This window comes from Podarcis cretensis (genome assembly GCF_951804945.1).
Source record: "Podarcis cretensis genome assembly, chromosome: 14".
Classification (NCBI taxonomy): domain Eukaryota; kingdom Metazoa; phylum Chordata; class Lepidosauria; order Squamata; family Lacertidae; genus Podarcis; species Podarcis cretensis.
In genome coordinates this window covers 31,328,743-31,344,020 of record NC_137183.1, presented here as the reverse complement: position 1 = coordinate 31,344,020, position 15,278 = coordinate 31,328,743, and the positions used below count along the sequence as shown (strand labels likewise).

Genomic DNA, 15,278 nt, shown 5'->3' with positions numbered 1-15,278 from the left:
AAGAAGGCAAATTCCACTCTGTGGATCATTGAGAGAGCAATTGAAAAATGAGACTGTCGCTATCCTAACGTCATTATGCAATCCTGTGGTGTAACTGCATTTGGAATACTGTGTATCGTTCTGGTCGCCTCACCTCCAAAAGGATATCGCAGAATTGTGAAAGGTCCAGGAAAGGGCAATCCAAATGATCAAGGGGGTGGAGTGACTCCCCTATGAAGAAAGGACTTCGTAGTTCTAGAGAAAAGGCAACTAAGAGGTGACATGATAGACATTTATAAAATTGTGGATGGCATGAAGAAAGTGGATTGAGAAAAAACTTTTCTCCCTCTCTCCTAACACTGGAACTTAGCAGACATTCAATGAAGCTGAAGGCTGAAAGGTCCATGAAGGCAGTTCAAAGGAAGGACTTATTCAGGCAGCGCATAGTTAAAGGATGGAACTTGCTCCCATGGGAGACAGTGATGGCCACCAACTTGGATACCTTTAAAAGAGGAGGTAGAAGAGGTCTCTCAGTGGCTATTAGCCCTGGTGAATATACTCTGCCTCCACAGCAGTAATGGCTTCTGAAGACCAGTGGCTGGGTACTGCATGAGAGGGATGTGCTATTGTGCTTGTATTCCCTCAGGCATCTAATCAGCTTCTGTGAGAAAAGGATGTCGGACCAGATGTGCCATTGGCCTTATGCAGGCATCCCCAAACTTGGCCCTCCAGATGTTTTGGGACTACAATTCCCATCATCCCTGACCACTGGTCCTGTTAGCTAGGGATGATGGGAGCTGTAGTCCAAAAACATCTGGAGGGCCGAGTTTGCCTATGCCTGGCCTTATGTTAGAGCAGGATGTCCTTAGGTTCTTAGAGTTTGTTCACAAGGCAGCCCATGGATAACGTGGAGTGCAGGGACCTTTCGCAGGTACTGCGGCACCATCACGGTTGCTCCTGGAGATTTCAAGCTCTCCTGCCTGTCTTTATATTTTAATGATGCCAAACATGCCTCAGCTGTCAATCCAGTTAGGCGGCAATTACCTTAATTGAGGCTTTTGACAACCAAATCGTGGGCAATTCTGCAGGTCAGCTTGGCATCAGGTAGATGATTTCTTCTTTTCCCTGTATCTTCTCGTGCAGAATCTCTAGTGGCTGCATCTTCAGGGTTGGCCTGAACATAATTTCAAAGAACTATGCTGAGCTGAGTGGCTTCCATTTTGGAAACCCCAGCTGCAGTGAAACTTCCAAAGGGGCCTTGGAAGCAAGCAAGGGGCAAGCAAGGGAGTCCAAGAGTCCATCCTGCCTTTCAGGGATAAACAAGATATGACATTAACATATGAACATAATAAGAGCTTGCTGGATCAGGCCCAAAAGGGCCCATCTAGTCCAGCATCCTGTTATCACATGAATTCTGGTGTTATGAGAGAGGGAGAAAAACTTTTCTTTATCTTTGGTGTTTCCAGTATGCAAATGAAAGATAGAGAGTGAATAATAATAATAATAATAATAATAATAATAATAATAATACTTTTATTATTTCTACCCCACCCATCTGGCTGGGTTTCCCCAGCCACTCTGGGCAGCTTATAGCACTCTGGGTGGCTTACACAGGATGCCCTGGCCCTTTCCCACTGAGTCTTTTCTCTCTTCCCTTTCCAGTACGAGATGCCAGAAATCTGGTTCCAATGGATCCCAACGGCTTGTCAGACCCGTATGTGAAACTCAAGCTCATCCCTGACCCGAAAAGTGAAAGCAAACAGAAGACTAAAACCATCAAATGTTCTCTGAACCCTGAGTGGAATGAGACCTTTAAATTGTGAGTACGGCTCAATGGCAACCTTTGACATCTTCTGACGGGTTCCTGGGACTCCAACTTGAAACAGAAGGGGTGGGGTGGGGTGGGGTGGAGATGGCTGGCTGGCTGGCTGGTGACCCTCTCCTTCGCTGCTGCTCCAGATTTTTGACTCAAAGGGTCAGGGAATGGCCATGATGACTCCTTCTTCACACCTTTAGGGTAATAGCAGGAGCCCCAACCATGTGAGAGATGCCCATACTGTGGTGCCTCACCTGGATGCAGGTGCCACAGTGGTGTGGAGGGGGAGCCACCTTGTGGGCTCCTACTGCATGACAGCAGAGCTTCTGATTGTTATCTTTGGCATATAGGAAGGTGTCACATGACAGCTATTCCCTAAGCAAGGAATGGGGAACTTTCATAGGTCATGGGTGTTTTTTCAGACCTTACACCCCAGCTGAGACCCTACTGTGGCTGGGACTAAACCTTGAAACCATTGCGAAGAGTCTGTGCGCACCAGTTTGCACAAAACAGGCATGTGCTGATTCTTATGTATAGATGCAGATTTAGAAATTAAATGTCTCAAAAGGCAAAGCGACAAATTTCACATGCAGGCCTCCTCAGATAAATGCTTTGATTTGCTTGTGCTCAACTCCACATCAGTCCTTCTTTCATTCATTTACCCCAGATTATTTTCCCAACAGACATCTGAAGGCATGTTCAGGGAAGTTTTTAATGTGTGACACTTTAATGTATTTTTAATCTTTGTTGGAAGCCACCCAGAGTGGCTGGGGAGACCCAGCCAGATGGGCGGGGTACAAATAAATTATTATTATTATTATTATTATTATTATTATTATTATTATTATTATTATTATTATTATTATCCTGCTCCAAAGCAATTCAATTTGTCTTCAGTTACCCTGTTCATTAAACCCAGTAAACTACAACACATCCCTCCAATTCAATTCCCCCCCAATTCCCGCCCCCTCCTGGAAACACCCAGGGCCTGGGACCCCCCAGAGACCCACCCATAGCAACACCCCTGCTGAGCCCAGTTTCCTCCCACCGGTCCCTCCTTGCAGGGCTGGTGCTTCCCTAGAATGAATGGGTTGCAAATGATGCTGTGCTTTAATTGCTGAGAAACGCTAAGCGGATTTCAGAGCGAAGCGGCAGGCTCCTTTCTTCAGCTCCTCTCCTCCCTCGCACCCATCCTGTCAGCACTGCTGAGAATGCCATCTCACACTCCGGGTTGGCACTGATCAAAGCCTTGCATTTCAATCGCCAGGTGCTCTGAGGTCCTCCATTTGAAGGGGACCCTGTCAGGAAATGAGGCATTAGAGGAGGCACGTCCACCGAAAACCGTGGCTTCATTTCATAGCTGCTGATTGATTGAGTGCCCACCTGGAAGGCGTGGAAGCAGCTTGCAGATATAGCTCCCTCCAAAAAGAAGATGCCTTTTAAAATCTCTTTCCTCCTCCCTTTTGTTTCTACCAGCCAACTGAAAGAGTCTGACAAGGACAGGAGGCTATCTGTGGAGATCTGGGACTGGGACCTGACCAGTCGGAATGATTTCATGGGGTCGCTGTCCTTTGGGATCTCAGAGCTGCTGAAAGCTGGAGTGGATGGCTGGTAAGGTGGACCTGCCTCTGAAAGGGCTTGGATCAGGGCAATCACTAGCCAGCTGGTGCCCTCCAGATCTTTGCTATCTATTTATTTCATTCCATTTCTGTCCCACCTTTCCTCCAAGTAGCTCAGGTGGCATACATGGTTCTCCCCATTTTATCCTCACAACAACCCTGCAAGGTGGGTTAGGCTGAGAGGCAGTGACTGGTGCCCCAGGTCACACCCAGAGAGCTTGGTGGCCAAGTGGGGATTTGAGCCCTGGTGTCAGGAACTGGAGTCAGGCGTACGTCAGCAAGGAAAACCATAAAGCACCCGATGTCAGTGACGTCAACTCTTGATTCAAAAAACCCCAAACAGCTCGGTCCTAGTGGTTGCAGCAACCCTTCCCAGTAGGTCTTGCCCCAATGAAGCAGTTGTGAGGACTGAAGGTCCCCACCTTCCCACCGCTCTGTAAGGTTTCCCTCCCGGTTCCTCTCCTAGCAGCCTGAATCTCCGTCATCTTTTCTCTCTTTGCTCTTCCTTCCTCATTCCCCTGCAGGTTCTAGGAGACCAGGGGGAAGGGGAGCTGGTCACAGCAGGAGGGGGAGACTCCCTAGCTTCTTCAGCAGCCTGCCTCATCACTGTCTCCTGGGCCCACTCCCCTCCAGCCTCCTCTCCTGCCTCTGAGTCTGAACTGCCCTCTGTCACAGCCTCTTCCTGCTCCCTAAACCCTGTTGCCTCTTCAGCTTCTAACGCCTCCTTCCCCCAGTCTGTTCCTTCTTCTCCCTCTGACCATTTGTCGTCCTCCCACCAACATCCCCCTGGCTCTGAGCCTTCTTCCCCTGAGGGTTCCTTTGGGGGTTCTCCAGATGGTGCCTCCCACCACTCTTCTACATCCAGTCGGTTCATGACACCTGGTCTCCCACACCTGGTCCAACACTCCAAGCACTACACCAGACTGGCTGTCCTTGCTGGGGCTCATGGGAGAGGTAGTTGAAAACATCTGGAGGCCATGGTGGCAGGAGGTCTTGCTGAAACAAAACAGTGGGAGTGTATTGCCAGGGAGGGATCTGATCCTTAGGAGCCCAGTTTGCATCTGCACCAGGCAGAGTTGGTTGCAGAGAACCCAGCAAAGAAGCTTCCTGCCCCTCCCTAGGCTGAAAATTTAATCTGTGGATGTGAAGAATGGGATTACTTGCTGAGGCTTCCCTGTTTCCTCAAATGAAACACTGTCCAAAGCAGTTAATTACTGTCAGTCGAGGCGGGCAGCGTGGGCCTATCAACTCCCAGAGGAGTAGGGCCTGTTTGTTTCTGTTTTATCTTCCTCAGCAGGAAACAGGATTTTAATTTTCTTCCTTCCCACTCCTGGTGCTGAAGAGTTGGGTGACCTTAGCGAGCAGACCAGAATGCCTATAAAACTTCTGTGCGTGCGGCAGGTAGCAGATCTAGCTGGTCCTTCTGTGAGCTGGAGGGGGGACTCTTTCCTTGTCAAACTCAACACCTGGATTTGAGGATTTGAGGAAGGTGGTGTTTTGAAACCAAGGGGAACAGAAGAACAGAAGAAGAGTCTGTTGGATAAGGCCAATGGCACATCTCAGAGTGGCCGAACAGATGCCTGTAGGAAGCCCACCACCAAGATTCAAGGACAAGAGCCTTCTCCCCTCCTGTGGTTTCCAGCAACTAGTATTATGAAGCTTCACTGACCCCAACTGTGAGGGCAGAGCATAGCCAAGGGAGAAAGTTAATGCCATCCTGACCAAGTCAGCGCTTGTGAAATATATTTGTGGAAGTCAAAAGGGTGATTTCTAGGTCCATTGACATCCTGGGCTAATGGCAACAGGTCCTGAAATCCCATGGATTGCTCTGTTCCAGGATGCCAAATGGGGAAGGGCTGTGGTAGCTCAGTGGCAGAGCACATTTTGTGCATACAGAAGGTCCCAGGTTCAATCCCCCTGATAGCATCTCCAGGTGGGACTGGGAGAGGCACCCTGTCTGCAACACTGAAGAGCTGCTGCCGGTCAGAATAGACAATACTGAGCTGGGTGGACTAATGGTCTGGTTCGATATCAGGCACCTTCCTATGTTCCCATTTAAATCAGAACCACAAGGACTTTATTTTTAGGAAAGGGACATGGCTCTGCAGTAGAACACCTGCTTTGCATGCAGAAGGTCCCAGGTTAAATTTGCCCTAGTGGCATCTCCAGCTAAGCCTTGGGAAGACACCCCAGCTGAAGCCCAGCTGCCAGTTAGTTTGAACAATACAGAGCTAGATTGTCTTCGCTATCTGTGTTAGCATCTTAGTCTCCTGATGGATTCACACACACAGTTGTAAATCCACTAGTCGCTGTGCTTACTGGACCAAGACATTGTGTCACCTGAGGTGAAGATGGGGCACACACACACAAACATATACACACACACCTACCTCAGTTTCTCCAATCGCACACACCCCTTTCTGCCCACTTGAACCCTCCTTTGATTCTGATGATGGAGCAGCCTTCTCTATAGCACCTGAGAGCAGTGGGCTTGCTTAGGGGGTATGTAGGTCTGGGTTTTCTGAGTTTTCAAAGGAACTACCCGTGGAAACCTGACCAAAGCATAGACAAACAGCAGGATGTTTTTCCATCTGCACGGCAGACAGAGAACCGGTCCGTTGACCAAATGGTTTTCCCAAAATGCTACGAGGACATTAGCAGTAAGTCATGGACCAATTTGGAATGCACTCCCATGGGAGACAGAGATGGCCACCCACTGAGATGGCTTTAGAAGAGGATCAGGCCAATTCATGGAGGAGGGGGAGGCTATCAATGGCTGCTAGCCACAATAGCTGTGTTCTACCCCTGTGATCAGAGGCAGTCATGCCTGTTGCTGGAAGCCACAAGAGGGGAGAATACTCTTGTGGTTGGGTTCTGCTTACAAGGACTTCCCATGGGGCATCTGGTTGGCCACTTTGAGAACAGGATGCTGGACTAGATGGCCATTAGCCTGATCTTCAGACTCTTCTTATCTTCATATGTTTTCTGCTGCGGGCTGTCAAAGCGAAGCAGGGATGGGGCAGTTGGATCTGGCGTGAGTGGAGCAGGGTTGCAAATGAGTCTGGGCGCCGCTTCTGGTTGGCACCAACCGCCACCACTGCCAACTATACATTGCTCAAGCCCCAGGAGCAGATCCATGTCACATCTGAGTCTGCTTCAGTGCTGAGGACCCGTCCCTGCAGTCTGAGTTGCTGAGCTTAAGATCTCCAGGGTTGGCAGCGATGAGCTGGAGGGGCGTTGGTTCGAGGCAAGCGCAACGGGCCACTCCTCCTCTGAATTTGCCGCAAGCTCTCCGAAGGAAAACAAATTGCAAATTTCCTCCAAGCCCTCGCTGCCACCTGTGGAGCCGTCTCCAGCGGGGAGATGGGCACACATTAAAGAGCATGTAAAATATGGTAAACAGCTCCTTGCTGCATTTTTAAAAACCGTTAAGTGGAGATCTAAGTAATTTTCCTTGTCACAGTGTTTGGCTAAAGTAAACTCCGGGAGGTGGGAGTCTCCAGTGCATTTTTCATCTCTAAAGAGCCGCAGCAAATGGAGGCGCGGAGTTGAAGGGAAGGGTCCGTCCTTGCATTATGCAAATCCTGCTTTGTTCCTTCCCTGCCAGTCAGGCGCACCGCCGCGCTCAGCCGATAATGGCCCCCTGATAAACTCTTCCTCTCCGCTGAAAAGATCTCATTGACAGAACTGGAGCTTCGCCTCCAGCGGCAGAAACTGACTCACAGCTGAATGACAATTCCATGATTCCCCGTAATTGCTTATTAGATTTTGTTTGTTTGTTTGCTCCCCTCCCTTCTCCTTGGGGGGGGGGGTGTCTTTGCTTTGTAGAAGGCTCTTCCTGAAAGGGTGATGGAGCTACTTTTCTGGGATTGCTCAGCCTTGGAGATTTGAAAATCACAGAGCCAGTATGGTGTAACGGTTAGAGTGTTGGACTAAGACCTGGGAGACGAGGGTTCAAAATCCCCACTCAGCCATAAAGCTCTCTGGGTGTCAGGGACTGGCTGGATGAGAAAAAGTGGTGGGAGCATTGTAAGGAGGACACAGAAGAAGACGACTTAGATCCAGGATCCTGGTGGTGGGACACTGAAGAGCAGTCTGGGGAAGGGACGAGCTGGAAGGTAGAAGCCGGGGTTTTGAGTGATCAAGGGAAGTCAGGCAAAGGAGGGTGTTCCAAGACAGGGTTAGAGGCTGAGAGTCACAGTGTGAGTGCAGACTCAGACAGAGGGGAGTCAGAGGTTGTCCCTGCTACACAGCAGCAGGACAGTCCCAGTCCTTCTGGCTCTTTCCCCCCTCTGACACCCCGCTTGAGGAAAGTCCTGTACGTTGTCGAGCAATGAGCCCTGCAAGCCCAGAGAATAAGCCCCTCCCCTCCCATGCTTTCCTGCCTTGTGGATGACCTGGTCTCGCTTGAAAGCTCCTTGACACTGGGTGACCTTGGGCCAGTCACTGCTTCTCAGCCTAACCTACCTCACAGGGTTGTTGTGGAGATTAAATGTGGAGAGATAGAACAGTGTGTGCCACCTTGAGTGTACATGGATGCTTAGATCAGTGTTTTTCAACCTTTTTTGGGCAAAGGCACACTTGTTTCATGAAAAAAATTACAAGGCACACCACCATCAGAAAATATTTCATATTTTTTTCTTTAATGGCAAACAAAAACGTTGCGGACCATTCTCTGCTCAGCGGGGATCGATCCGCTGATCCCCGCTGAGCCGGCGGATGACAGCTCAGTCTCCGCACTGTGTGCGGAGAGGGAGATGTCAGAGCCCCGCTGCTCTCTATGGGGAATCGGATGAGAGCGGACCGCCTGTCCGCTCTCATCCGATCCCATCCGATCTGATCCCCACCCAGGACGGATGGAAAATAGGGTGGACACAGTCCGGCGCCCGCCTAGTGGGCGAAAATTTGACTTTTTTTTTTTAAAAAAAAATCTTTCGAATTTTTCAATTTTTCCCACGGCACACCAGGCAACATCTCGCGGCACACTAGTGTGCCACAGAACAGTGGTTGAAAAACACTGGCTTAGATCATTTTTTAAAACGTGGAATATAAATGACAAAAGTAAAGCAATTACCTGTGCTGTGGAGGACTCCATAAATAGTTTCATGGAGGCACGGTGCTTCCCCCTCCCATTACCTTGGAATTGAGTCTGTCTCCAACTAGACTAGAGGCTCTAGACCAGAGCTTGTTTTTCTAGAGCTCATTTGGGTCCTTCAGCCACATCCATTGTTTTCCCACCTCACCTTGCTTGGGTTGCAGCTTCTGACTCTGGTTCTGCTTTGCTTACCCAATTTCCCCCTGCCTAGGTTTAAGCTGCTGAGCCAGGAGGAAGGGGAGTACTTCAACGTCCCCGTGCCCCCTGAAGGCGAAGAGGGGAATGAAGAGCTCAGGCAGAAGTTTGAGGTGAGCAGCCCTCCCAAAGGACCAACCCCCCAACATCCTTCCCCTGAATGAGGCATTCCGGGGGGGGGGGGGGAGAGAAGGAGGTGTGGGAATGTTCAGGGTGGCAGGAGAGGATATATTGTTTATTAATATCCTTCCTAACTTGCCCTTTACTTTGCAGAGTTTACATTCCCCTTCTCACACACAGGAGAAAGCTGGTTGCAGGCTCGTTAGAACCTCTTACTATTATGCCATTCAATCTGCCTCAGATTGAATTGTATGTTCCTGGTAAGATCCCCTTTAAAATCCCTCCTAAAAGAATGAAAACACCACAGTCTTATTCATAAGCAATAAGAAGAAGGTTTACTCATGATCAGGCAGAGCTTTAGGCTTAAAGTTACAAGCATATACAAATGGGTTTACCCCATATGGGAGATGAGCTGGGGAGACTGCAAGCTAGCAGTCCAACAAGTTTGCAGGACGAAAGGAAGATGGAAAAGAGAGAGAGTGGCAGCATCCCTTGGCCTTTTACCAGGTCTGGAAAGGTCACGCCCACCCACTAGTAACATACAAGGAAGGATGCTCCAGGCCAGGAGGAACAGGAAGTTTCGACTGGCTGGACCAAACATGTCAACTCTAGCAAAACAAGGAATGTTGTATTTGACTGCTCCCAGTGGATTACATCCCACAGGAGATTCACAAGTTGCAAAGTGTGCAGAGGAGCATAGCCAAATTGCTCAAGGGTCTGAAAACCAAGCCTGATGAGGAACAGTTGAGGGAGTTGGATTTGTTTAGCCTGGAGAAGAGAAGACTGAGAGGCAACAGGATAGCCATTTTCAAATATCTGAAGGGCTGTTACGTTGAAGACGGAGTGAGTGTGTTTTCTGCTGCTCCAGAGGGGAGGATCTGAACCAACGGATTCAAATGACAGGGAAGGAGATTCCCACTAAACCTTAGGAAGAACCTTCTGATGGTAAGAGCTTTTTGCCAGGGGAACAAACTCCCTCGGAAGGTGGTGGACAAGAGATGTGACTCAGGGCTACACTCCTCTAAAGTAAGGAACTATGGACTTGCAGCACAAGACCTTGGCTCTTAGCACCATGCTTAGAGGAACAGGAAGCTTATGTGTGATGCTTGGGATAGATCTGTTCCTTCATCCAGTATCTCAGAATTTATTTATTTCATAAAATTTATACTCTGCCTGATTGGGAAGAAAAACGTGGTTTACAAGAAAAATGAAAAGATACAACAATAAGATTATCAATAAGAAGAATTAATAGCAATTTAAGACTTTCAAAAAGTTAAAATAACAATACAGTCGTACCTTGGTTGTCGAACACCTTAGTTGTCAAACAAATCAGCTCCTGGGTGATCGAAACCCAGAAGTGAATGTTCCAGTTTTGAAATGGTTTTTGGAAGCCAAACGTCCGTGCTGCTTCCGTGGCTTCCAGTTGGCTGCAGGAGCTTTGGTTTCCGAACATTATGGAAGACTAACTGACTTCCAGAACGGACCCCTTTCGACTTCCAAGGTACAAGTGCAGACCAAAACAGATTAAAACATGAATCAACTTTCTAAAAAACTGGGTAGGCTTGTCTAAACAAAGATGATTTTAGCAGGCACCAAAAAGAATACAACAAAGGTGCCTGCCTGCTATCAATCAGCAGGGAGTTCCAAAGTTCAGTTGCTTCCAAACTCAAAGATGGAATTCTTACCAATGTGGAATGGGTATTATGTGGCACCTGTGGACAGTGCCAGTTCTGCAGATTGAAGTGGTCAAGGGGGCACAGGTGAGGTAATCTGATTTCACAGGTAAACTAGTCCCAGGTTGTTAGCTCCAGGTGAAAACACCCCAGGGCAAGGGGATTCTGAAATGAATTGGACCCTGCTACTGGCTCTTTGCAGGAAAGGAGCATTGCATCTGCCAATTTTACTCTGCGTTCCAGCTCTCCAACGGTGTTTTTGGTAGCAGAGGGAGCCTTGCCCCCCCCCCCACCAGGTGATACCAGGAAGCCTCTTTTGCGGCTGCCGTGCAAACCTTCTCTCTTGCGCTCGGAGCAGCTGCCCCAATTAAACCACTGGAATCGGCTTAATGGAATTTCATGCTAGGCTGAGCTCTGGGCAGGCTCCTCCAATGTGACATATTTTTTCAGACATTAAAACGAATAAATTGTGAGATAGCTCTGTCTCTGTGCACGTGTGTTGTTTAACAAATTGTGCTCCGGTGAATTAGTTAGCCACCAGACTGCGGTGGGGAAGGGAAGGCTTTGCACGAGGGATGTGATTGTTCACCATTCTTCCGGCAAAGCTCCTTTTAAACAGTCGGCAGGGATTGGAAATTGCAAACGGAATAAGCATTGTTTGTCCCTTTTGCAAAGCAGGCTTGATCAACCGCCATCCATATCGGACACGCACATTTTCATTCAAACTTCTTTCAAAGGAAGAATCACTACCTTTTTGCCATTGTGGGACAAGTCTTTATGTCCAAGGAAATGTTGCTTTTCTTTAAAAAAAAAAAAAAAGAACTTGCAGCTGAGGATCAGTGCAGGATAATGCAGAGCTAGGATCAGTGCTTTTTTTCTTTAAAAAAATCTTTAGGGGTAATACTGCCCTTCAATGAGGCCAAACTTAGATCCACAAAATGTTTAGGGGTGTGCGTACCCCTGCGTACCCCCAGAAAAAAAGCACTGGCTAGGATCATGTGTACACGAGCTGCAATCATCATAGTATTTCTCCCCCAAATATTTTATTGTTGTCACTTATTTATACAAGAAGCAGACATCAATATTCAACCATCCTCACCACAGAAGCACCAAAAGTCTCTTTAATTACGTTCAGCTTTTAAGTCATTGCAGTTTTTAAACAAAAGTATCATTTCACAAGTTGTCATGTGTTCTCAGAGGCCTTTAGCCATGTTCTCTCGATGTTGCATGTGCAATGAGAATATGCCAGGTTGACTGAAAAGTAGTGATTTGCTTGTCTGTTCAGCTCTCTCGGACGTGGGTTGCCAGCGATTGTCAAAGTCTGACTGAGCAGGGATGGAACAAGAATGTTTTGAGGTGAAAATTTGTACGGTGTATGAATGAAAAATCTGCCCAGGAGAGCAGGCACAGCTAGGTGCAGTCAAAGCTGCCTGTGAAATCATTTGACTTTGCATCCATGAGATTAGCTTGTATAGATCACTTGAAAGATCCTTTTTAATTTAATTCACTGAAGCTGCAGTGAGACTGCCAATCTCCTCCAAGATGGCTGTGACGGCTTAGTCCAAAATATTTGGGAAGCCAAGGTTGTCTCGTATTTTCACTGCCCTTTGGGAGAGCGGAAGTAAATCAATAAATTCCTTTTTTTTTCCCCCTTAAGAGAGCCAGAATCGGCCCAGGAGCAAAGGCTGCGGAGGAGAAAGCAACCAATGCCATCTCCAAATTTGACAACAACGGCAGCCGCGATCGGATGAAACTGTCGGACTTCAATTTCCTTATGGTGCTGGGCAAAGGAAGCTTTGGAAAGGTGTGTGGCTGGATGTTCCCAGGACCTCTGCCTGGTCGGATGTCTCCTGGCTTCAAGAAAGCTAGTTAAAAGGTTCAAAAGCCCTTTTCTGCTTAGGAAGGCTTTTGGTGCTTGGGGAGAGGAGTGAGGCAATTAAATATTCTTTCTGCTGTACTGTAATCATTGTTGAGTGACTGTTTTAACTGATGATGCTTTGGGTTTTAATGGTGATTTGATGCTTGATTATAAATTTTCATACGAGTGGCTTCGAGAGCCCGGTGGAGCCTAACAAGGAGAATATAAATTTTAGAGCAAATGAATGAATATGTAGATGCATGGATCAATGACCTGACTCAGTGTAACGTGGCTTCCTGTGTTCGTATAAACTGCAGTCATGCCACAAAGCTTTAAGAGATGATAGATCCTTTCACGAATAAAGTCTCGTGAGAATCCTAGCGCTGCAGCTACACGGCATACACATTTTTTGTGGAGGCACCAGCCACAAGTCCACACATTTAAAGCACATGACTTCCCTCAAAGAATCTTGGGAACTGTAGTTTACCCCCTCACAGAACTACAGTTCCCAGCACCCTTAGCAAGCAACAGTTCCTGGGATTCTTTGGGGGGAAGCCATGTGCAGGGATAGCAACCAACTTAATGGTTTTAAAAGAGGACTGGACAAATTCATGGAGGTTAAGAGGGCTATCAGTGACTACTAGCCACAATGGCTATACTCTGCCTTTGCGGTCAGAGGCGGCAATGCTTTTTAATCCCAGTTGCTGGGAATTGCAGCATGGGAGAGGGTTCTTGTGCTCGACTCCTGCTTGTGGGTTTCGCACATTAAACACACAAGACGTAACCAGCTGTAAGGTAAAGGTAAAGGGACCCCTGACCATTAGGTCCAGTCGTGACCAACTCTGGGGTTGCGGTGCTTGTCTCGCTTTATTGGCTGAGGGAGCCGGCGTACAGCTTCCGGGTCATGTGGCCAGCATGATTAAGCTGCTTCTGGAGAACCAGAGCAGCACACGGAAACGCTGTTTACCTTCCCACCGGAGCGGTACCTATTTATCTACTTGCACTTTGACGTGCTTTCGAACTGCTAGGTTGGCAGGAGCAGGGACCGAGCAACGGGAGCTCTCCCTGTCGCGGGGATTTGAATCTCCGACCTTCTGATCAGCAAGTCCTAGGCTCTGTGGTTTAACCCACAGCGCCACCCGCGTTCCATGTAACCAGCTGTACTTTTGAATAAATAAGGTATAATATTCATTGTGTCAAATTGTAGATTTCAACGGAAGTCTCATAAAGTTCAACCAAAAAAGCAGAAGACACAGTGGATCAGTTCATTCTCTAGTCAGTTCATGCATAAGGTCCATACAGGTATAAGTATCTATTCCACCTGTCTGTTCATAGAGTCCAATAATCCACATGAAGGGTTGTTACAGTTCCACAGAATCCTTTCACAGAGTCTAAGACAAGGATTTCCAGAATATTAGCCTTGATTCACCATCCTAGGCTTTATCAGTAGAACAGGCTCATATGTAATATTACAGGATAGTGGATCTTATAGCAAGGGTCATCTAGCCCAACTCCCTGCAACGCAGGAATGCTTTTGCCCCACGCGAGACTTGAACCCATAACCCTAAGATTAGGAGTCCACCAACTGAGCTATCTTGGTGTACGCAACCCCCAGTTCAAAGGTCAAGATAGGAATGTGAAGGGAAGGTCACGTTCCTGGTTTGAAAGTGTCCTGGGGGCTAGGTAGACAGGAGGGGAAGGAGGAGAACAAGGAAGCAAGCTTGTATGAACTGCCCTTCTATCCTGAGGCCAGGCAGCACAGATCAGAGGACCATGGCCATTTTGCAGGTGGCGGAGCTTCCAAGATGATGTAAAGCAGGGGTCAGCAAACTTTTTCAGCAGGGGGCCGGTCCACTGTCCCTCAGACTTTGTGGGGGGACGGACGGACTATATTTTGAAAAAAAAATATGAACAAATTCCTGTGCCCCACAAATAATCCAGAGATGCATTTTAAATAAAAGCACACATTCTGCTCATGTAAAAACACCAGGCAGGCCCCACAAATAACCCAGAGATGCATTTTAAATAAAAGGACACATTCTACTCATGTAAAAACACACTGATTCCTGGACCATCCATGGGCCGGATTTAGAAGGCGATTGGGTCGGATCCTACCCCTGGGCCTTAGTTTGCCTACCCATGATGTAAAGTGTCTCTGAGAATTTGCTGCACCTTGCAAGCTCTTCATCAGCTATTTGACAGAAGCCTGTCAGGTTCCCATGCTTAACTCTCCTCCATTCACTGATTCCCCCACCCCCACCCCTGTTTCCTGCTGCTGGTAGAGCACATTTCAGAGAACAGCCTGACTTGGGAGCCAAGCAGTTAACACTTTGGCACCAGAGGCTGCATCTGCAAGATTAGCATTCCCCTCACTTAGCCGGAGAGAGTCAGGCAAAGCTAGATAGGAGTCTCAGTGGAGATGGCGCAAACCTGGCCACTGATTTTATTGCACTGGAAAGCCTTGCAGGCCCAGAGAGGGGATGGAGAGGATCAATCAAATTAAAGGTTCCCGTCTTGTGCAAGGAAGGAGAAACAACAGCTGCTTTGAGAGTGTCTTCTGGGGCGACAGTGATGATGAGGACAGGGGGTCCAGGAAGACCCTTCTCTTTTCATTGCCCCTTCAGGGGGGCAGCACTATTTCTTTGTGCAACAGGACTAAGGGCTGAGAGAGGCTGCAGCACCAGCTTACAACCGTTTTCAAGGCAGCTCCGTCAATCGCACTCTTGCAATTGCCTCTTTCCCCCTGTCTTCTGGTAAATTTCAGTTCATTGCACTTTTGTGGGAATTTGCAATTTTTAAAAAAGGACCTCGGGGGAAAAAATGATCATTTTAAACCACTTTCCCCCCAATGCACACTTTTTTTTGGGGGGGGGGGTGCAGTTTTAGGACATGTGGGACCAGGGTGCAACACCCATTGGCCTGA

At 48.0% G+C, this 15,278-nt stretch overlaps 1 protein-coding gene across 2 annotated transcripts in view; it reads left to right on the top strand.

Annotated features, from left to right (window-relative positions):
- PRKCB (protein kinase C beta) overlaps positions 1-15,278 on the top strand; it is a 191,039-nt gene that overhangs the window by 113,100 nt on the left and 62,661 nt on the right. For both annotated transcript variants that reach the window (XM_079952777.1, XM_079952776.1), the window contains exons 6-9: positions 1,642-1,798; positions 3,272-3,406; positions 8,721-8,817; positions 12,155-12,301. In XM_079952777.1, the coding sequence (XP_079808903.1) occupies positions 1,642-1,798; positions 3,272-3,406; positions 8,721-8,817; positions 12,155-12,301 (536 nt within the window). The remainder of the gene's footprint in view (positions 1-1,641; positions 1,799-3,271; positions 3,407-8,720; positions 8,818-12,154; positions 12,302-15,278) is intronic.